The sequence below is a fragment of the Scyliorhinus canicula genome, chromosome 1 (genome assembly GCF_902713615.1).
Source record: "Scyliorhinus canicula chromosome 1, sScyCan1.1, whole genome shotgun sequence".
In the NCBI taxonomy this organism is placed as follows: domain Eukaryota; kingdom Metazoa; phylum Chordata; class Chondrichthyes; order Carcharhiniformes; family Scyliorhinidae; genus Scyliorhinus; species Scyliorhinus canicula.
The window spans coordinates 291,203,562-291,225,671 of record NC_052146.1 but is presented as its reverse complement, the minus strand read 5'-3'; the positions used below and the strand labels follow the sequence as shown (position 1 = coordinate 291,225,671).

Genomic DNA, 22,110 nt, shown 5'->3' with positions numbered 1-22,110 from the left:
AAAACAGAGGTAAAAAAACCAACATAAGTGTACTTTACCTGAATGCTCGTAGTATTCGGAATAAAGTAAATGAGTTGATGGCACAAATCATCGTAAATGACTATGATTTAGTGGCTATTACTGAAACATGGTTAAAGGATGGTCACGACTGGGAGTTAAATATCCGAGGGTATCAAACTGTTCGGAAGGACAGAGTGGATGGTAAAGGAGGTGGTGTTGCTCTGTTATTTAAGGATGACATCCGGGCAATAGTAAGGGATGACATCGGTGCTATGGAGGATAAGGTTGAATCCATTTGGGTGGAAATCAGGAATAGTCAGGCGAAAAAGTCACTGATAGGAGTAGTCTATCGGCCACCAAATAGTAGCGATATGGTGGGGCAGGCAATAAACAAAGAAATAACTGATGCATGTAGAAATGGTACAGCAGTTATCATGGGGGATTTTAATCTACATGTCGATTGGTTTAACCAGGTCGGTCAAGGCAACCGTGAGGAGGAGTTTATAGAATGTATCTGCGAAAGTTTCCTAGAACAGTATGTAATGGAACCTACGAGGGAACAAGCGGTCCTAGATCTTGTCCTGTGTAATGAGACAGGATTGATTCATGATCTCATAGTTAGGGATCCTCTCGGAAGGAGCGATCACAATATGGTGGAATTTAAAATACAGATGGAGGGTGAGAAAGTAAAATCAAATACTAGTGTTTTGTGTTTAAACAAAGGAGATTACAAGGGGATGAGAGAAGAACTAGCTAAGGTAGACTGGGAGCTAAGACTTTATGGTGGAACAGTTGAGGAACAGTGGAGAACCTTCCAAGCGATTTTTCACAGTGCTCAGCAAAGGTTTATACCAACAAAAAGGAAGGACGGAAGAAAGAGGGAAAATCGACCATGGATATCTAAGGAAATAAAGGAGAGTATCAAATTGAAGGAAAAAGCATATAAAGTGGCAAAGATTGCTGGGAGATTAGAGGACTGGGAAATCTTTAGGGGGCAACAGAAAGCTACTAAAAAAGCTATAAAGAAGAGTAAGATAGAGTATGAGAGTAAACTTGCTCAGAATATAAAAACAGACAGTAAAAGTTTTTACAAATATATAAGACAAAAAAGAGTGGCTAAGGTAAATATTGGTCCTTTAGAGGATGAGAAGGGAGTTTTAATAATGGGAAATGAGGAAATGGCTGAGGAACTGAACAGGTTTTTTGGGTCGGTCTTCACAGTGGAAGACACAGATAACATGCCAGCGACTGATAGAAATGAGGCTATGACAGGTGAGGACCTTGAGAGGATTGTTATCACTAAGGAGGGAGTGATGGGCAAGCTAATGGGGCTAAAGGTAGACAAGTCTCCTGGCCCTGATGAAATGCATCCCAGAGTGCTAAAAGAGATGACTAGGGAAATTGCAGATGCACTAGTGATAATTTACCGAAATTCACTAGACTCTGGGGTGGTCCCGGTGGATTGGAAATTAGCAAACGTGACGCCACTGTTTAAAAAAGGAGGTAGGCAGAAAGCAGGAAATTATAGGCCAGTGAGCTTAACTTCGGTAGTAGGGAAGATGCTGGAATCTATCATCAAGGAAGAAATTGCGAGGCATCTGGATAGAAATTGTCCCATTGGGCAGACGCAGCATGGGTTCGTAAAGGGCAGGTCATGCCTAACTAATTTAGTGGAATTTTTTGAGGACATTACCAGTGCAGTAGATAACGGGGAGCCGATGGATGTGGTATATCTGGATTTCCAGAAAGCCTTTGACAAGGTGCCACACAAAAGGTTGCTGCATAAGATAAAGATGCATGGCATTAAGGGTAAAGTAGTAGGATGGATAGAGGATTGGTTAATTAATAGAAAGCAAAGAGTTGGGATAAATGGGTGTTTCTCTGGTTGGGTGTTTCTCTGGTTGGCAATCAGTAGCTAGTGGTGTCCCTCAGGGATCCGTGTTGGGCCCACAATTGTTCACAATTTACATAGATGATTTGGAGTTGGGGACCAAGGGCAATGTGTCCAAGTTTGCGGATGACACTAAGATGAGTGGTAAAGTGAAAAGTGCAGAGGATACTGGAAGTCTGCAGAGGGATTTGGATAGGTTAAGTGAATGGGCTAGGGTCTGGCAGATGGAATACAATGTTGACAAATGTGAGGTTATCCATTTTGGTAGGAATAACAGCAAACGGGATTATTATTTAAACGATAAAATATTAAAGCATGCCGCTGTTCAGAGAGACTTGGGTGTGCTAGTGCATGAGTCACAGAAGGTTGGTTTACAAGTGCAACAGGTGATTAAGAAGGCAAATGGAATTTTGTCCTTCATTGCTAGAGGGATGGAGTTTAAGACTAGGGAGGTTATGTTGCAATTGTATACGGTGTTAGTGCGGCCACACCTGGAGTATTGTGTTCAGTTTTGGTCTCCTTACTTGAGAAAGGATGTACTGGCGCTGGAGGGTGTGCAGAGGAGATTCACTAGGTTAATCCCAGAGCTGAAGGGGTTGGATTATGAGGAGAGGTTGAGTAGACTGGGACTGTACTCGTTGGAATTTAGAAGGATGAGGGGGGATCTTATAGAAACATTTAAAATTATGAAGGGAATAGATAGGATAGATGCGGGCAGGTTGTTTCCACTGGCGGGTGACAGCAGAACTAGGGGACATAGCCTCAAAATAAGGGCAAGTAGATTTAGGACTGAGTTTAGGAGGAACTTCTTCACCCAAAGGGTTGTGAATCTATGGAATTCCTTGCCCAGTGAAGCAGTTGAGGCTCCTTCATTACATGTTTTTAAGGTAAAGATAGATAGTTTTTTGAAGAATAAAGGGATTAAGGGTTATGGTGTTCGGGCCGGAAAGTGGAGCTGAGTCCACAAAAGATCAGCCATGATCTAATTGAATGGCGGAGCAGGCTCGAGGGGCCAGATGGCCTACTCCTGCTCCTAGTTCTTATGTTCTTATGTTAAGATCAGATGCTTCCAAGGATACTGAATGAAATGAGTGTGAATTGCAGAGGCAATTCCTAAGGGAAAGTCACATTGAACTAACTTGAGTTTTGCAGAGATAACAAAGAGTGTTGATCAAGGTAATGTTGTTGATGTGGTGTACATGGGCTTCAAAAGGCGTTTGATATGGTGCCACACAACAGACCTGTGAGCAAAGCTATAGCTTATGGAATAATAGGGATAGTAGCAAAAAGGTATGGATTTGGCTGAGCGACAGAACAGAGTTGCTAATGGATACTTTTTGTGCTGGAGGGAGGTTTGTTGTAGAATTCTCCAGGGGTCAAGGTTGGGACCTAGACCCAATATCCAAATAATTGCTGCAAGAAATTCAAAAGAAAATAGTGTTTTGCAGTTTGGACTTGCTTTGTGCTCTTATGCATATAATACAGTAAATACAGACTCACTGAGTTAGTTTTTACCTGCCAATGTGAGTCTGTGCAAGTACTCTTGTATTAATTTTTTCTTTTTCAAAAAAAAAGTATTTAATACTTACCACAAAGGCAAATGTCATTGTGCAAATTTACTAAATGTCCTCCAACCATTTTGGTACAGTTGAACATGTATAGAATTATACAGCTCAGAAATAGGCCATTCAGTCCAACTGGATATGTGATAACTCGTATGAGCTCCCTATGAGCTCTGAACCACCTTCAGTATTTCAAAAAATATGTTTTTTTTCTTCCCTCTCATTACTCTTAATGGAATAACAATAGTCTTTTGTAGCACATGTTTTAGTATGCAAAATTGATACTTTTGCTGTGAATCTTGACTCCTTTATGATCTTTTAACTAATTTTATTCCAGCAGAAAATTTTGTTCAACCTTGTCCAATTTGTTTTCACCAAATTGGACACCCAAGCTGCTGAATACTTTGGACAATCATGATTAATATTAGAAAATAATAGAAATCCTGGAGGAATGGGTGGGGCAGTGAATTGCAGTTCATACTAAGTTGCTGCTCATTTATAAACTTACCCCATCCGACCAAACAATGCAATGTATTGAATTGCTCAAATCTGTATGCATGATGCAAGGGTTAGAAAACATGAGAGGGCTGATCTTGTGAGGATCTCTGTGTGAATACATTACCCTCATCCCTATCCAAAAGTACCCTAAAACATAGGAATTGTGGTCACTACTCCCAATTGTGGTCACTACTCCCAATATATTCTCCTACTGAAACCTCAACCACCTGTCCAGGCTCATTCCCCAATACCAGATCCAGTGCTGCTTCCTTAGTTGGACTATCTACATATTGCATCAAGAAGGCTTCCTGCATACGCCTTACAAACTCTGCCCCATCCAAGCCCCGAGCACTAAGTGAGTCCCAGTCAGTATAGGGGAAGTTAAAATCCCCTACTACAATAACCCTGTTACTTTTGCACCTATCCAAAATCTCTCTACCTATCTGCTCCTCTATCTCTCGCTGGCAATTGGGGGGCATGTAATAAATGCCCAAGATTGTGATTGCCCTCTTCCTGTTCCTAAGCTCTACCCAGATTGTCTCATTGTATGAGCTCTCAAGCTGTCCTCCTGCAGTACGGCTATAATATTCTCCTTAACCTGTAATGTTACACACCTATCCCTTTTCCCTCTGTCTCTCCTGAAGCATCCATATCGTCCAACGTTCAGCAGCCAATCTTGCCCTTCCTTTAACCACATTTCTGTGATAGCCACAACATCATAGTTCCAAGTACTAATAAGTGCTCTAATTTTATCTGCCTTACCTGCTATACTTCTGGCATTGAAACAAATACACTTCCCATTGTGTTTGAGCAGACAGGGTGATGTTGTTCTCTTCATTTGTTCTCTATTTCCCCTTCAGTTATTACACCTTCTAAGCTAACACTCTGGTTCCCACCCCTCTGCCACACGTCGGGGAAAGTCCTCCTGACAAAATCCTGCACTTGCATGTACCTAAAAGCCTTGTTCTGCGGGATCCCAAACTTCTCCCTAAACTCTTCCAACCTCGCGAATCGTCCTCTCAGGAATAGATCCTTCAGTGCAATCACCCCCTTCTCCTTCCAGCCCCGAAACCGTCCATCTAATCTAGCTGGTTCAAATAAGTGATTGTCTCGGGCTGGCAAGAATTTCAACGCTGTCCTAATTTAAAATGCTGCCTAAATTACCTCCGTATCTTCGGCGTTGCCATCACTGGGCGACTCAGGTGCTTCCCTGCCGCGAAAGGGAGAGGCACTGTAGCCAAACCCCCACAGTCCCTACACCTTACATGAGCCTGGCTCCAATCTCACCCACACTGCCTCTGGCTCCCAACCCCAATCCCGCACCTTCTTGGCATTCATCACCCAATAGTAATACATAAGATTCGGTAAGGCCAAGCCCCCTGTCACCTTCTCTGAAGCACCGTTTTACGAATCCTGGTAACCTTCCCAGCCCAAATAAATGATGAGATCAGCCACTGCACTGCCACGAAAAATGCCTTTGGCAGGAAGGCCGCGAGATACTGGAATGAAAAGAAACCATGGCAAGATATTCATTTTCACTGATTGCATTCGGCTCGCAAGCCAAAGGGGGCAACTATCCCACTTACACCTTGCACACGAGGCTCATGCTCATGAAGTTTAATTTACGGAGCCCTGACCAAACTTGAGCCACTTGCACCAGTTAGTCCCCTTTCCTGGCGGGGAAACCGAAAAGTACTCTCCTCCAAATTTAGTTGGTAACCCGAAAAAGTCCCAGCGCCACACATTCTATACTAACTGCTTCCAGGGCAGCACTGTGACACAGTGGTTAGCATTGCTGCCTACGGCGCTGAGGACCTGGGTTTGAACCCCGGCCCTGGGTCAATGTCCCTGTGGAGTTTGCACGTTCTCCTCGTGTCTGCGTGGGCTTCACCCTCACAACCCAAAGATGTGCAGGATAGGTGGATTGGCCATGCTAAATTGCCCCTTAATTGGAAAAAATATTTGGGTACTCTAGATTTTTTAAAAAATACTGGATAAAAGCAAATTACTGCGGATGCTGGAATCTGAAACGAAAGGGAAAATGTGGAAAATCTCAGCAAGTCTGGCAGCATCTGTAGGGAGAGAAAAGAGCTAACGTTTCGAGTCCGATGACTCTTTGTCAAAGCCCCCCACCCCCCCCGAACACTTCAGCCACTTCCTCTTACTCCTCCCCCTCAGTCCATCATTCAGATCTCCTGGGCAAGCCAAAACCTGTCCACACAGGTTTGGTTGGCTGCAGCCCCTCCCCACACCTTGTTCCTGTTCACCAGCCAGCCTTTGCTTGCTAGCGAGGTGGCCCCCTCCAAAGGCCCCTCTCCCCACTAATCAAACACACAGAACCCTCAGACACAACCCCCTCTTCACCCACTCCCTCTACCTTCAGCACCAAAACTCCTCTGACCCCCCTCCACCCGACTCCTTCCCACACAGTGATACACAAATCAGGTACAGAGCTAAAACAGCCAAACATGTTGAAAGCAATTAAAAGAAAAAAACAGCACAATTTCCTAACGCCCCAAACCAACCCAACTCAACCATAACTTCAGACGTAATCTAAACTCCGTTCAGTCACAGCCCTTCAGCCTTCATGAACTCCTCCACCATATCAAAGAGGTTTGTACAGATCCAACCTCCCCAGAACTGGTCCCAATGCCCCAGGAATTTGAAACCCTCCCCCTCACACCATCTCTTCAACCACGTATTCATCCTACTATTTCAACTCTGACGAACACATGGCACTGGTAGTTATCCTGAGATCACCACCTTTGCGGTCTGACCTCTCAACTTTCTTTCTAACTCCCTATATTCTGCTTTCAGGACCTCACCCCTATTTTATTTCTCCTATGTTGTTGGTACCGATGTGCACCATGACCACTGGCTGTTCACCCTCCCCCTCCAGAATGTTCTGTAACTGCTCCAAGACATCCTTGACCCTAGCACTAGGAAGGCAACGTACCATCCTGGAGCCTCGTCTGCTGCCACAGAAATACCTATCTATTCCGTTGCAATCGAACCCTCTATAAATATTGCATGCCCACACTTTTTACTTCTCTCCAGCCGGGATACAGCAAATTTGGATGTTGTGTTTTCCCCTGAGAGGTCATTCCCCTCCACTGTATCCAAAACGGTATATCTATTTTGCAGGGGAACAGCCGCAGGAGATTTCTGCACTGCCTGCTTAGCTCTCTTGCTCTGCCTGGTGGTCACCCATTCCCTTCCTGCCTGCGGAGTCTGAGCCTGTGGTGTGACTATCTCTCTCTATATGCTATCCACAATATTCTCTGCCTCACAAATGCTGCACAGTGTCCCCAGCCACCACTCCAGCTCCCTAGCTCTGGCTTCCAAGAGCTGTAGCTGGAGACACTTCCTGCACACATGCCGGCCCCGGGCACTGGAAATATTCCTCGCCTCCCGCATGGAGCAAGAGGAGCAACCCAAGGCTTGAATTCTCAAGGCTATGACTTACCCTTTTAAATTAAAGCTTTGGAAGATGCTTGATATTAGATTATCGCCAATTCTATATGGCCCTTTTTCCTCATCCTTGTTACTACCAATTACAGCTAGCCCTTACAGACAATAAACCGCAAAACCTATTTTCAAATTATAAGTAATGTTGTAAAGATAGATCGACTTTTCCTACTACTTACCAATCCGCTCTGTCCCTTGTAGCCACAGCTGCTGCAGGACAAGACGCCTCTCAGATTTAAAAGTTACAAGGCAAGGAGAAAACGCAAAGAGCACCTCTTCCTGCTCGGCACTGAAATCCCATTCTGCTTCAAATTCCCAAGTTTAAAACTCAAAAAACCTGTCCTTGCCTCACTCCAGATGGGCCGGGATTCTCCCCTACCCGGTGGGGCGGGGGGTGCCGGCGTAGCGGAGTGGCGCCAACCACTCTGGCGTCGGGCCTCCCCAAAGGTGCGGAATTCTCCGCACCTTTAGGGGCTAGGCCCGCGCCGGAGTGGTTGGCGCCATGCCGACTGGCGCCAAAACCGGCGCCAGCGGCCTTTCGCGCCCGGCGTCGGGGCTGGCCGAAAGGCCTTCGCCGGTTCGCCTATGCACTGGTGCGTCAGCGGCCGCTGACGTCACCACGGCACTAGCCCGCCCACCAATTGGTGGGCCCCGATCGCGGGCCAGGCCACTGTGAGGGCACCCCCCGGGGGCCCGCTCGCGCCGCCAATCCCGCCGCCACAAGAGGTGGTTGAAATCACGGCGGCGGGATTGGCCTCTCAGCGGCCCATCGCGGGCTGGAGAATTGCCACGGAGGGGCACGCCCATCGGCGCGGCGTGATTCCCGCCCCCGCCAATTCCCGGGTGGCGGAGAATTCTGGCCACGGCGGAGGTGGGATTTATGCCGGCCCCGGGCGATTCTCCGACACTGTGGGGGGTCGGAGAATTTCGTCCGTGGTTTCTCCCTCTGCTTGTGTGCAAAGCTCACTGTGTTGGCAGCCTTCCATTCCTCTGTCACATTTCCAACCTTCTCCTGCTGTAGACAATTGATGTTCAGAGCCTCTGCTAGTTCCTCCATTGCTTTTTCTTTGTGAGAACATAGTTTCTTTGACCCATCACTATCTCTTTCTTGACTGCATCCCACTGTTGTGACACTGACCTATCTTCAAGTAGCTGTTTCCAGTCTAGTTTTTCAAAATCACATCTCCGATCAGTAAGATTGGCCGTTCTCCAATTGAGGACACTCACACATTGATCAATCTTTGTCCTTCTCCATAACTATGGCAAACCTAACTGAATTATGATCTCTCCTCTTGACATTCAATGACATCACCATCGCTGAATCCCCACAATCAACATCTTGGGGGTTACCATTGATCAGAAACTGAACTGGACTGGCATATTAATACTGTGGCTACCTGAACAGGTCAAAGGCAAGAAATCCTATGACAAATAACTCACCCCCCTCACCACACACACGCACGCACGCACACGCTCAACACCATCCAGGACAAAGCAGCCAGCTTGATTGCTCCCCCTTTCGCAAACATTCAATCCCTACACCACTGATGAACAGTGGAAACCGTGTACACCATCTACAAGGTGCACTGCAGTAACTCACCAAGTTTCCTTAGGCAGCACCTTTCAAACCCATGACGACTACCATCTAGAAGGACAAGGGCAGCAGATACCTGGGAACCCCATCAGCCCTCCAAATTACTCACCACCCCAGCTTGCAAATATATCGTCGTTCCCTCACTGTCACTGGGTCAAAATCCTGGAACTCCCTCCCTCACAGCACAGTGGGTGTACCTACACTTCAGGGATTGCAGTGGTTCAAGAAGGCAACTCGCCACCACCTTCTGAAGGGCATCTAGGGATAGTCGATAAATGCTGGCCTAACCAGCGATGCCCGTATCCGGGAAATGAATTTTTAAAAAGATGAGCCTTCTACCAACCCAGTTTAATCCCCAAAGACCAAGTCCAGAATTGCCTATCTTAGTAGGATTGCAACATACTGGTTGAAAAAAATATTATCCTGAATGCATTTTCAGAATTTGGGTAGTTGAAATCCCCTACTACTGCAGCACAGTTGTCTGCACTTCTGTTCTTGGCAATTTTGTTCTTCAGTTCAACCCATATGGCCTCATTGCATGATCTTTTTAGTCTATTATCTCTTCTCTCACCTGTAATTGTTTCTTTTGTGAATAGTGCAATTTCCCAGTCCTTGTTTTAGCTCCTCTGACCCGTTTGAATGCCCTGTAACCAAGAATGTTGAGCTGCAAATCCTGCCCATCTTAAAGCCATTTCCCAATTTCGTACAGAAATGAGGAGTAATTTGTTCTCTCAAGAGTACTGAATCTGTGAAATTCTTTACCACAGAGGACTACAGAGGATGGGTCATTAAGAATGTTCAAGGTTGTAATAAACAGATTGTTAATCGGTATGGGAAACATGAGTTATGGGGATAAGGTGGGAAAGTGGAGTTGAGGATTATCATATCAGATCAATCATGATCTCATTTGAATGGCTGAGCAGACTCAACAGGTCAAGTGGCTATCTGTTCCTACGCTTTATGGCAATGATGTCAAATCCAAGTGTGTCACTTCTGCCTTTATTAATCAGACTACTTTCAATGAAATATATACCATTAAGCACTGCTTTTGTCAATCTTGTAGCCTTTACATCCTCTGCTTTTCTCTACTTATTAATTTTCTCCCTTCTGTTTCCTGCTGTGCTCCCCCACCCCCCCCCCCCCAACAAAACCTACAATATTTATCCTAGCCTAGTTGAGATGCAAAATACCTTCTACCTCCTTATACAGTCCCATTTTCCCTGAACTACTTACGATACCAGGGAAACAAAACCCCTCCATCTTGCATCATTTCTCCAGCCATTTGCACACTTCTCTTTCTGCACTCACTAGCCTGTGGCACTAGGAATAACCAGCTAATCGGCTCTCTCCCATGTGTGATCTCACCATTGTTTTTTTTCCTATCCCTCTGACATTCTACTACTCATCTTTGAGTCTGTCTTGTGATATTCTGTGCTCTTTTTTTTTTCCCCACCCCGAAGTTAGGCCTTCAAGCCCAGCCAAACAGCATGTACCATAACTGAGCATTGACTAGGATGACAATTGACATAATTAGTTTATTCAAAAGCTTGCGTAACTTGTGGCCTGAGAGAGTGTGGGTCACATTATCTAACAGCAGTGGTATAGAATTCCTTCAGTTTTCTTTCTTTTTTTGCCTTTAAAATATTGAATACTTGCATGATTTCCTTGTGTTCAGGGTATTTGAAATGGTCTTGGTTTTCGGTCTTAGTTTTGGGAAGAGCGAGAAGGGGATGCAAGGGCGACGCAGCAGCACAGTGGTTAGCACTGTTGCTTCACAGTCCCAGGTTCGATTCCCAACTTGGGTCAATGGCTGTGCGGAATCTGCACATTCTCCCTGTGTGTGCATGGGTTTTCTCCGGGTGCTCCGGTTTCCTCCCATAAGTCCCGAAAGTCATGCTTGTTAGGTGAATTGGACATTCTGAATTCTCTCTCCGTGGACCCGAAAAGGCGCCAGAATGTGACAACTAGGGACTTTACACAGTAACTTCATTGCAGTGTTAATGTAAGCCTACTTGTGACCAATAAAGATGATTATTACGAATGTCAAGTTGGTTCCAGTTGTCATTCACTTTCAGTGGCCAAATTGTTGTACTTTTGGGTGAGCGGGAGGCACTTATCAAGTCTCCAAGAATGGTCAGAAAGAGTACCAAGGCATGCTGCTGTTGTTGCCTACTAAATTGAATTGCTGCTTGGTGTGATCCCTCGTGTCTTTGTAATGGAAAGCTTCACACTATGAAACAAACCTCTCTTCTAACACTCAAATCCTGCCATTGCACAGGTGTTTGAAGCCCCAGTTTTTAATCAGCAAGCAGTGAAAGATTTCCAACTTCTGGAAGGCTGCTGGCAAATAGTTAATCTGAGTTTTGCAAGGCTTCCTGTATTATTGCAGTCACCAATTACTACAACAGAAACAAAGCCAGAGTTGCACTGCACGTATGTCAAGAGAAACACTTATTCCTCCTCAATATTGACTTTGTAATATTAATCAAGATTCTAGCCTACGGATCTGATGATTTATCAAAGTGCTTTAGATTGAGCAAACTGGAGTGCAAAAGGAAATGTCACGCATGTGGCACCATCAGGGGAGGGTTTTAAGAAGGAGTTTAAAATTATCCAGGCAGGGGGCAAGGTGGATACAAACAAAGTTGATGACCCACTAACAATGCTTTATGTAATCTCCGTGCCAAAGTAGTATTTCAAGTGAAGATGATTTAAATCAGATGCTAAATCAGACGCTGTAAAATTAATGAAATTAGGTATTGTACAATTTGACGTCTGTGCCGTGTTGAGCAGTCTTCAAAAAGCTAAATGAGGAAGAGATTCCATGGGTTTGGTGGTATTTGGAAGAATTGTTTGTGTTTTCTCATTTGTGCTTTTTTTATTTACACCGAGTAAAACAAAATTGTTTTTGTTTTACAGTCCCGCAGTGTGGACAAGCAACATGCTGTTATCAACTATAACTCTGCTAACGATGAGCATAAAGTAAAGGATCTTGGCAGTCTAAACGGGGTATGTGACTTTTGACATTATTTTTCTCCAAGCTAATTTTTGAACCTTTAGTATATTTCAAACATTGTAAAAATGCATATATGCAACACTTGAAAAATGTTGTGATTTAGAACGGTTACTCTTTAATAGATTTGTGGAATTACAGTTAAAATTTTAGATCGATGAAGTGGGTATCTTTTATTAATTCCTGACCAGGATGTCTTTGTTTTCAGACATTTGTGAATGAAGCACGAATACCAGAGCAAACCTATATAATTTTGAAGATCGATGATAAACTTCGATTTGGATATGATATCCTTTTCCAAAAAAAGCTATTTAGTAAGCAATAACAATTTGCAAATAGAGTTCCATGGAGCCTACACATTAGAAACATTCAGTCCAGCTGTCTACGCTGGCATTTCTGCTCCACAAAAATTGCCTCCTGCTCCTCCTTGTTACAAAATCTGTATATCCTTCTAATCTTTCCTTCCTGATGTGGTTCTCTCTGCCATTTCCTCAATTACGATTTGGTAAATATAATTGGTGTAATATTGTAGGTTTGAGACGTATGCAAAAAGAATTTCCACTTTGATTTTATTTTTACTCCTAATTTTCTCCCCATCTCTACTGAAGGTGGTGATTTCTGTGTTTATTGAGTGCAAACAGACCGTCGATATTTCTTGTGGATGTTCATGTTTGAACAAGTTATTTGACGATGGAAAGTCATCACAGCTGAATCTGATCCTTCCCTCGTACATACTTAGCAGCAAGAATCATTGGATAGTGATGAGCAACAGAAACCCTACTTGATTTCTTCTTCACTTCCCTAAAAGCCCTCTGACCTTTAAGACCTTCAATGATATGCTGTGTGAGATCATTACATGTTATGCAATCAGTGCATGTATTGGATATATAGTTTATACCCGACAGACCAGCAGTGTATGTCTGCAGGTCATCATTTAGAATGATATGCATATTTGCTGATTGTCATCAGTTGATTTCCCCACCACAACTTCTCCAGCAACAATCGTAACATTTTGATATTTATATTTCAGTGCTTAAATATATTTTAGTTCGCAATGCTCTTGTTTTCTTCTTCCTTTCCTTAACATGTCTTACATACCAATTTGTTTACTGTGGCGAGAGGGGAACTGCGCGTCCCAGAGGAAGCACTTAAGGTAAGGTTTGCAAAGGTTGCCTGAAAGCTGCCTGTGTGAACTAATATGATAAAATATTTTGCATTTATTTTTTGACACTGGGCTGATAGTTTTTTTTTAAAAACTGTACCCTCAAAGCAGAATTTTCTGAAAAAAATAAATCTTGTTTTTAGCATGAAAAGTTTACAAGCCAGTTGCAGTTACCACAGAGACCTCCAGAGGCTGAAGGATCAAAAGAGGCACCAGACAGCTCTATGGAGGCCAAAGCTGATTTGCTGGCCAGTGTAGTAGAAATGCATAAAGCTTCAGGTAATTACTGTTAAATAAGTTTTTTATTATTATAATTTTGACTAAATACCTTTAGTCACGTAAACATTGTTGTGTTAAAATGTATTTTGGAAGTCTCCTGTTATCTGCATGTTGTGTTGCTGTATCTCTGCTATTACATCTGTTCATTATTGAAGGGCTCTGCCTCCAGTCAGTTCATTCTGCTGCGTTGACACCCATTTTTAAGCAACCAGAAACAGGGGAGTAAGAAAGTACTTGGTAAATAACATAAAGTAATGAATAGTTCGGAAGTAAATGTAATTATTTGCTTGGTTTGAACACATACCAATTTAGATCTTGTATAATCTTTTTATAATTATCCCAAACATTAGATGTTCTTAATAAACCAGATGCTTGCAGCTGAATGTGACTTCAGCCAAATAAAAATTACACAATTCACTATACTCAGGCTGTGTTGTCCAAGTGTTAGAATTTCTGGCACATGAAGCTGATTTTTTTTTTAAATCACTGTATACAGTGACACCAGACATTTTGTTTCTCATTCAATAGAAAAGTACTTTTGTTCTACCTATTGAGCTTCCTCAACTTGGGTAAAAATTGTATCTAAAAACCCTTTCATCTGTAAAGTAATTCAAATGTGTTGTTGTTTGTGCATGTGATATCACATGCGGAGGATGTCAAATATTGTCTCTCGCAGCTGTGAAGTGCCTTGGAAAATCTTTGCTATGTTAGGTAAAGACCAGTTAGACCTGTGTCCCTAAATTAATTAACAGAGAAATTCATGAACACTGGTTTAATTAGAAATGAGATTGAGGTTATGAAGAATAGGTTAAGCCTGAGGCACTGGTCAGAGTGGAGGAAGGACATGGTGGGAAGAGTATATATGAAGGCTATTCCTTGTGACGGGGGAGAGAGGCATTTTGAAGACTGTAGCTTATCCATCAATGTTTCTAAAAAGCATTTTTTTCATTAAGGTTACCAGTTTTGTTACGACTTATTACCAGTGTTGCCAGTTTATTGGATATTCATAACTAACTTTAACTAACTGGGAGTTGGTTCATGGTGCAGAGTGATGCCAACAGCGCAGGTTCCTATCCTGGCTAAGGTTATCCATGAAGGCCTTGCATTCTCAATTTTGCCCCTCGCCTGAGGTGTGGTGACCCTTGGGTTAAACCGCCCCCAGTCAGCTCTCTCTCTCAAAAGGGGAGAGCAGCCTATGGTCCTTGGGGACTATGGCGGCTTTCATTTTTGTTTCGTAACTAATATATTCTGAAAATACAAAATATAATTACATTAAACAATACAAAATTGAACTATAATGCAGAATACATTTCACAAATCAACCTCTATGACGCAGATCACACACCAAAAATATGCAACCTCTTCCATTTTTTGTCAGCATGTATGTACCTAGAGAATTGTCAACTGGATTGCCTCAAACACATTCAAATGTAGCAATCTAGTTGTGTTTTAATTAAAAGAAGCATGTACAGATGTGGAGTGGCTTAGAACATTATCTGAATTCTGAGATTAGATTACATCTTTGAAATCACTTCCTGAGATTTTTAAAAGCCTTAAAAGTTATCGTCAATGCATCAATTTTTCTGGGTTTTTTTTTTGCAAACAACCGCTGATTATTATCTGTACTCGTCCATACACTGCATCGTGGACATTCACAGTATAAAGCCAAGAAATAGGATTTTCAAAAAATATTACAGCACAGAAAAGAGGTCATTCAGACCATCAAGTCTGCACCAGCCCTTTCAATGAGTAACCCAGTTAAGACACATTCTTTCCTCATATCCCTGCATTTTTTCTTCTCCAGATATTTGACCAATTCCCTTTTGAGAAAATTGAATATTGAATCTATATCTACCAGTTAGGTAATGCTTTCCATATCCTAGCTACTCAATGGGCAAATAGGCTTTTCCTTATAAAAGCAAATTACTGTGGATGCCGGAATCTGAAACCAAAAAGAAAATGCTGTAAAATCTCAGCAGGTCTGGCAACATCTGTAGGGAGAGAAAAGAGCCAACGTTGAGTCCAAGTGACCCGTTGTCAGCTGGATTAGAAACGTTAGCTCTTTTCTCTCCCTACAGATGTTGCCACACCTGCTGAGATTTTACAGCATTTTCTTTTTGGCTTTTCCTTATGCCGCCTTGGGTTCTTTTGCCAGTCACCTCAAATTTGCGGTCTCTACTTATCAACTTTTCTACCATTGGAAACAGTTTCATCTTGGCCTCTGTACTCGGACAACAAATTCAGCATCTCCAATTTATGCATTTAATATAATTTGCAACTAATATTGTAGCCATCACCATATTAGAATTGTGATGCACTGCAATTACTTGTTAAATTTCCTATTTTTCATTAGTTCTTCCTTTTAAAATGTTCCATCCTTTTTCGAACATTTGTCAAATTTTCTGGCATTTATTTCCCTTTATTTCCCTTTATTCTCCTTTGAGCTTTGTTTTAGCCTTCACTGATTTGAACTGTGCTTAATTGTATAATTGGCATTCCCCTCTGCCCACTGTTGTTCGCGCTAGCTATAGAGCCGTTGGCAATTGCTCTGAAAGCCTCAAGGGGCGACGGGACAGGAGAGGCGATTGGGGGAGCTGCTGTTTAGATTAGTAGGGGGAAGCTTTAGGTACCTAGGCATTCAAGTGGCGCGGGGAATGGGACCAGCTGCATAAATTAAATCTGGCCTGACTAGTAGACCAAATGAAGGACGATTTTCGGAGATGGGACGCGCTTCCGTTGTCACTGGCTGGGAGGGTGCAGACGGTGAGGATGACGGTCCTCCCGAGATTCCTGTTTGTATTTCAGTGTCTCCCCATCTTTATTCCGTGGTCCTCTTTTAAACGGGTCAACAAAGTGATCACTGGCTTCGTTTGGGTGGGCAAGACCCCGCGAGTAAGGAAGGTAATGCTTGAGCGGAGTCGGGGAGAGGGTGGGCTGGCGCTGCAAATTTTAGTAACTATTGCTGGGCGGCGAATATAGCCTGATCAGGAAGTGGGAGGGGTCGGCATGGGAGCGTATGGAGGCGGCCTCGTGCAAGGGCACCAGTCTGGGGGCGTTGGTAACTGCGCTTCTGCCGTACCCGCCGGCACAGTACTCCACCAGCCCCATGGTGGTGGCGGCCCTGAGAGTCTGGGGGCAATGGAGGAGACATGTGGGAGCAGAGGGAGCATCGGTCTGGTCCCCAATCTGTAATATTCACCGGTTTGTCCCAGGAAGTATGGATGAGGGGTTCCGGATATGACGGAGAGCAGGGCTTGAGAGTATGGGGATATGTTTTTGAGGGGAGCTTTCCGAGTATGATGGAGCTGGAGGAGAAGTTTGGGTTGGCGAGGGGAAACAAATTCAGGTATCTGCAGGTGCGGGACTTCCTACGTAAACAGGTGTCAACCTTCCCGCTCCTACCGCTAAGGGGGATTCAGAACAGGGTAGTTTCCAGAGGGTGGGTCGGAGAAAGGAGCATCTCTGACATTTACAATGAACTTATGGGGTCAGAGGAGATGCAGACCGAGGAGCTGAAGCACAAGTGGGAGGAGGAGCTGGGAGGAGAGATAGAGAATGGTCTATGGGCGGACGCATTGAGTAGAATCAACGCGTCCATAACATGTGCCAGGCTCAGCCTGATACAATTTCAGGCTGTTCACTGGGCTCACATGACAGTGGCCCGGATGAGCAGATTCTTTGGGGTGGAAGACAGGTGTGCAAAATGTGTGGGAGGACCAGCGAACCATGTCCACATGTTCTGGGCATGTCCGAAACTTTGGGGATTTTGTCAGGGGTATGCAGATGTCATGTCCACGGTGTTAAAAACAAGGGTGGCACTGAGTCCAGAGGTGGCGATTTCCGGGCTGTCGGAAGACCCGGGAATCCAGGAGGAGAAAGAGGCAGACGTTCTAGACTTTGCTTCCCTGGTAGCCCCGGAGATGGATGCTATTAGCTTGGAGGGACACAAAGCCCACAAAGTCGGAGACCTGGCTATCGGACATGGCTAGCTTTCTCTGTTTGGAGAAAATCAAGTTTGCCTTGAGCGGGTCACTGTTAGGGTTCGCCCGGAGGTGGCAACCGTTCGTCGACTTCTTCACGGAAAATTATCGTCAGCAGAAGGGGGGAGGGGGGTAGTTTAGCTGAGAGTAGGGGGTTAATAAAGGTGGGACCTGTAAGGAACAGAGACTGCTTTTGCACTATGTTTATAGTTTCATGTACATTGTTTATTCTATTGTTACAATACCAAAAATACCTCAATAAAATGTTTATTTTTTAAAAATTGTATAATCGGCACACGGTCTTACTTTTAACGAACAGAATAATAAATAAATAATAAAGATACACTTCATATTCTAAAACTGTTGTAGCTGTGAGCTAGAATTTCATAACTGGTCAGCTGCCTAAAGCTTTTTTAGCCACTTGGCTGTATGCAGCCTGCTGAACGATCTGATTTTGTATGGTGGCCAGTACAAGTGTGAACTGTTGAACTCTTCAAAATAAATCACAGATAAGCTAAAATATTTGCTTCTGTGTTAGGACCGTGTGTTTTTAAGTGTCATGTATATAAGATTACCGTGCCTCTGTAGTGAGGGCCTTGGTGATCTGCAGGGGAATACAAATTTAATAAGTGTAATAATGGAACGTATTTGCAGAGAGTACGATCACAAGGAATATGTGCTTTATTGATTCAAACTGAATGATAGTCCTATAATTTATTTAATTTGTTTCTCTGCAAATTTATTAAACTATTTTACATTTGAATTCACACTTAATTTTTGTTGGCACATGTGGTTCATGAGAACTAATACTGCTTGGGTTTCTTTTTTTCCTGACATCCAGTAGATATTTCTACTATGCCTGTAGCCCGTGGTACCCCTCTGTATGGGCAGCCTGCTTGGTGGGGTGAAGATGATGCAGATGATGAAAATTCAAGCAAACAAGATCCCAAACCCGGGAGTGTGAAGATGGAAAGCAGCGCTAGAGGAGGTGGGAACCCAAGTGGTGAGTCTCTGCAGTACTAACTTGTCAGCAGCTATTTATAGAGCAACAGTGACAGAACGTATATTTTGGTTGCTTTTATAGAAGATATGCTACTGGTAAAATACATGCAACTGAGCCATTGTCTGTAGACTTCCTGAAGAATGTTCAGCAATTGTAATGATGCCAGACATGATGCATCCACCAAAAACAGTTCAAGGAAAGAAATTTGGTGTGAGAATTTTCAACTCATTTCCACAGATGCTGCCAGACCTGAGTTTTTGCAGCACTATCCATTTTGAACTCCGTGTTGCACTGTTAATTCCTCCCGGCGTGGGGTCGGAGAATCCGGCCCATTATCTCTGTTTCTGTCCACACCGTCTGGCCTGATGTGTATTTCCACCATTTTTCTTTGTCTTTTGGTTTGTTGTGTTTACTTCCTGGTTTCAGTAACACTGATCTTCCAGCATTGGACAGAATTCCACTTTTACTGAACAACCAGAATGACGGGGAGTAGGATAGCTTGATCTTGGTTTCGGACAAAGCTCGGCACAACATCGAGGGCCGAAGGGCCTGTTCCGTGCTGTACTGTTCTATGTTCTATGTACTCCCTTAGATGCGGGGCCCAAAACTGCTCAGAATATTCCAAACGGGATCTGACCTGAGCCTTCTACAGCATCAGAAGTACATGCCTGCTCTTGTATTTTAGCCCTGGCGACATGAATGCGAACAGTTGCCTTCCTAACTGCAGACTGAACTACATGTTAACCTTATGAAAATCCTGAACTAAGACTCCAAATCCCTTTTGTACTTCAGATTTCTGAAGCGTTTCCCCATTTAGAAAATAGTCATGCCTCCATTCTTCCTACCGAAATGCATAACCTCACACCTTTCCACATTATATTCAATCTGTGACTACTTTTCCCACTCTCTTAGCCTGCCCAAGACCTGCAGCCTCCCTGCTTCCTCAACACTACCTGTCCCTCTCCATATCTGTGTATCATCTGCAAAATTAGCAACAATGCACTCAGTTCCTTCTTCCCAATCGTTAATGTATATCGTAAATAGTTGTGGTCCCAAAGCTGACCCCTGTGGAACACTACTCTCCACTGGCTAGCATCCTGGAAAAAAGACCCTTTATCCTCGTTGCAGGAACTTCACCGGTAGTTATTCAACTATAGCGTCTTTCACTCCTCGACTGACCGGGCGCACTTGGGGTGTGATCCAGTGGCCACATTGCACTCAAGCAAGAGCACAAGGGGGCTGATGAATGACGGGAGAGGCCTCCGCGGGCCCCATGGGAGCTTCGGCACATGTCAGAATCTACCCAAGTCCCAGAAGGTGTTGGAATTGGCATTCTGCCCAAAAGGGGTGGGACAAAATGGCGCTTGCTAAAGTAGGTCTGAAACCTACTTAAGATTTACCTGCTTGGGATCTACCAGCCTCTCCAAGGAGGCTGCAGCTGGGTACCAATCCGTACTGGTCCACAAGAATCAGTACTGGTCCACCATGCAAGGGTGCCAAGGTGGCACTGCCAAGGGCCAGGGCCCTAGGGAGGCCACGTCCATGAAAGGAGGCGGGAGAGGGGTTTGAAGGGTGGGACTGTGCAGGACAAGGAAGTAGGGGCCTCTGGGAGATTGGGGGCATGACATGTGGGGGTCCTGTAAGGGCGGCTTGGGGGAGGTCTGAAGAGGGGTAGGCCCAGGGACCCCACAGCAGGGTGTCCTCATTTTTGAGGTGGGGGGGGGTGACATTTCTCCTGGGTGGGGGGTTGTGGGCGACCACAAGCAGACTTAGATTTCAAAGTGCCGGGCCAATCTCAGTGCTGAGAAGAAATTTCTAAGTGAGGGCTAAATCGGTGAGAAACTCCCTAGAGCCCAAACAAATTGTCACTGGATAGCAGTGGGGAACTTGCCGGCAGAGTCGAATGGTAAACGCCCTGAAAATCCCGCCATAAATGAATTTAGACATTTTTCCATTGAATTTTGCCCTTAGAGTTAGAGTTTCAGCTCATGAGCTACTTTATTCAAGCTATAGCAGGAGATCTAAGCTAACACTAGATGGCTTGCCAGCTCCCCGAGCACAGAAAATACAGGTCAATCATGCTTTTCTCTGTCATCTCGAGTAATTAACATACCACAATCAAAATAATACATTTGTTTAGAAATTACCTATGTCCACTCACAACTACCAACTAGGATTACATGATGCATTACATATGAGTATAATTATCAATCATAATCAAAGCATGTACATATTAGAATATCACCAAGGATGCAAGTGTCTGTACTTTTTTATTTTTATTTTTATTAAAATATGCATTATCTGTGGTGTCCCTTACTCCCATCCCTTTGTCCAGTGTTTGTAAGGTTCACAGGAGCATGATCAATTGAATGTCTGTGTGCAAGCTGTGTGACTATATCCTTGCTTTAATTTTAAAACGTCCTTGAGTCTTATCTGTTGTTGTGTTGTGGCAATAGACTTCTGCCAGATTATTCTGTCTGTGGGAATTCAAGTTTCTTGAGCAGCCCATGTGAGCGCTTAAGTTTTATTTTAAAGACTATATAGGTTTTATACGTAAACTGGTATGATTTGATTTATTAACCCTTTCAATCACCAATCCTCTATCCATGTCAATACCTTGCACTGAACATCATGAGCTCTTATTTACTTTAGCAGCCTCCTGCATGGCACCTTCTGAAAATCCAAATAGATCAAGTCCACTGGCTCTCCTTTGTCTAACTTCCTTGTTACCTCCTCAAAGAATTCAAACAAATTTGTCAGACATGACTCCCCCTTGACGAAGCCGTGCTGACCCAGTCCTGTTTTACCATGCACTTCCAAGTACTCTGCAATCTGATCCTTAATAATATACCAATGACTGCCCCCAACACGGGTGTTACATACGCCATTTTCCAGTCCTCTGGGACCCTCCCTGACCCTGGTGATTCCTGAAAAATCACCACCAAGGCCTCAAATCTCCTCAACTATCTCCGTCAGAACCCTGGGGTCAGATCCGGGTGATTTATCCACCTTCAGACTTTTCAGCTTCCCCAGCACCTTCTCAGCCACTATACTCACCTCTGCCTTCTGACTGACCTGAAGCTCTGGTATGCCACAGGTGTCTTACAGCGTGAAGACTGATACAAAATACCTATTCAGTTCCTCTGCCATTTGTTCCCTATTACTACTTCTCCAGTCTCATTGTCTTGTGATCATAGTCCATTCTTGCCTCTCTTACCTTTTTATATATCAAAAAAAAACTCATGCAGTCTTCTTTATATTGCTAGCTTACACTCCTATTTCATCTTCTTTCCCCTCTTATTGCTTTTTTAGTTGCCCTCTACTTGCATTTAAAGGCTTCCCAATCCTCTGCCTTCCCATTAATCCTCGCCACATTTTATGCTTTTTCTTTTGCTTGTATGCTGTCCCTGACTTCTCTTGACAACCATGGTTGCCTCTGTTTCCTCCTCCTTGGAATGAATTTCTGTTGTGCCTCCCGAATAACTCCCAGAAACTCCTGCCATTGCTGTTTCACCACCTTCCCTGCTAGGCCCCCCTTCCATCAACTCCAGCCAGCTCCTCCCTCATGTCTTTGTAGTTACACTTATTTAATTGTAATTGTTGCATCTGATTCCAGCTTCTCCCCCTCAAACTGCAGGGTAAATTCTATCATATTGTGGT

The 22,110-nt window shown here is 43.9% G+C and overlaps 1 protein-coding gene across 13 annotated transcripts in view; it reads left to right on the top strand.

Annotated features, from left to right (window-relative positions):
* The window catches only part of cep170aa (centrosomal protein 170Aa), a 198,809-nt gene that overhangs the window by 43,725 nt on the left and 132,974 nt on the right, over positions 1 to 22,110 (top strand). For 12 of the 13 annotated variants that reach the window (XM_038815096.1, XM_038815157.1, XM_038815166.1 and 9 more), the window contains 5 exons: positions 11,933 to 12,022; positions 12,235 to 12,313; positions 13,121 to 13,179; positions 13,332 to 13,467; positions 18,289 to 18,450. In XM_038815096.1, the coding sequence (XP_038671024.1) occupies positions 11,933 to 12,022; positions 12,235 to 12,313; positions 13,121 to 13,179; positions 13,332 to 13,467; positions 18,289 to 18,450 (526 nt within the window). The remainder of the gene's footprint in view (positions 1 to 11,932; positions 12,023 to 12,234; positions 12,314 to 13,120; positions 13,180 to 13,331; positions 13,468 to 18,288; positions 18,451 to 22,110) is intronic. The other variant, XM_038815089.1, reaches the window with a different exon arrangement.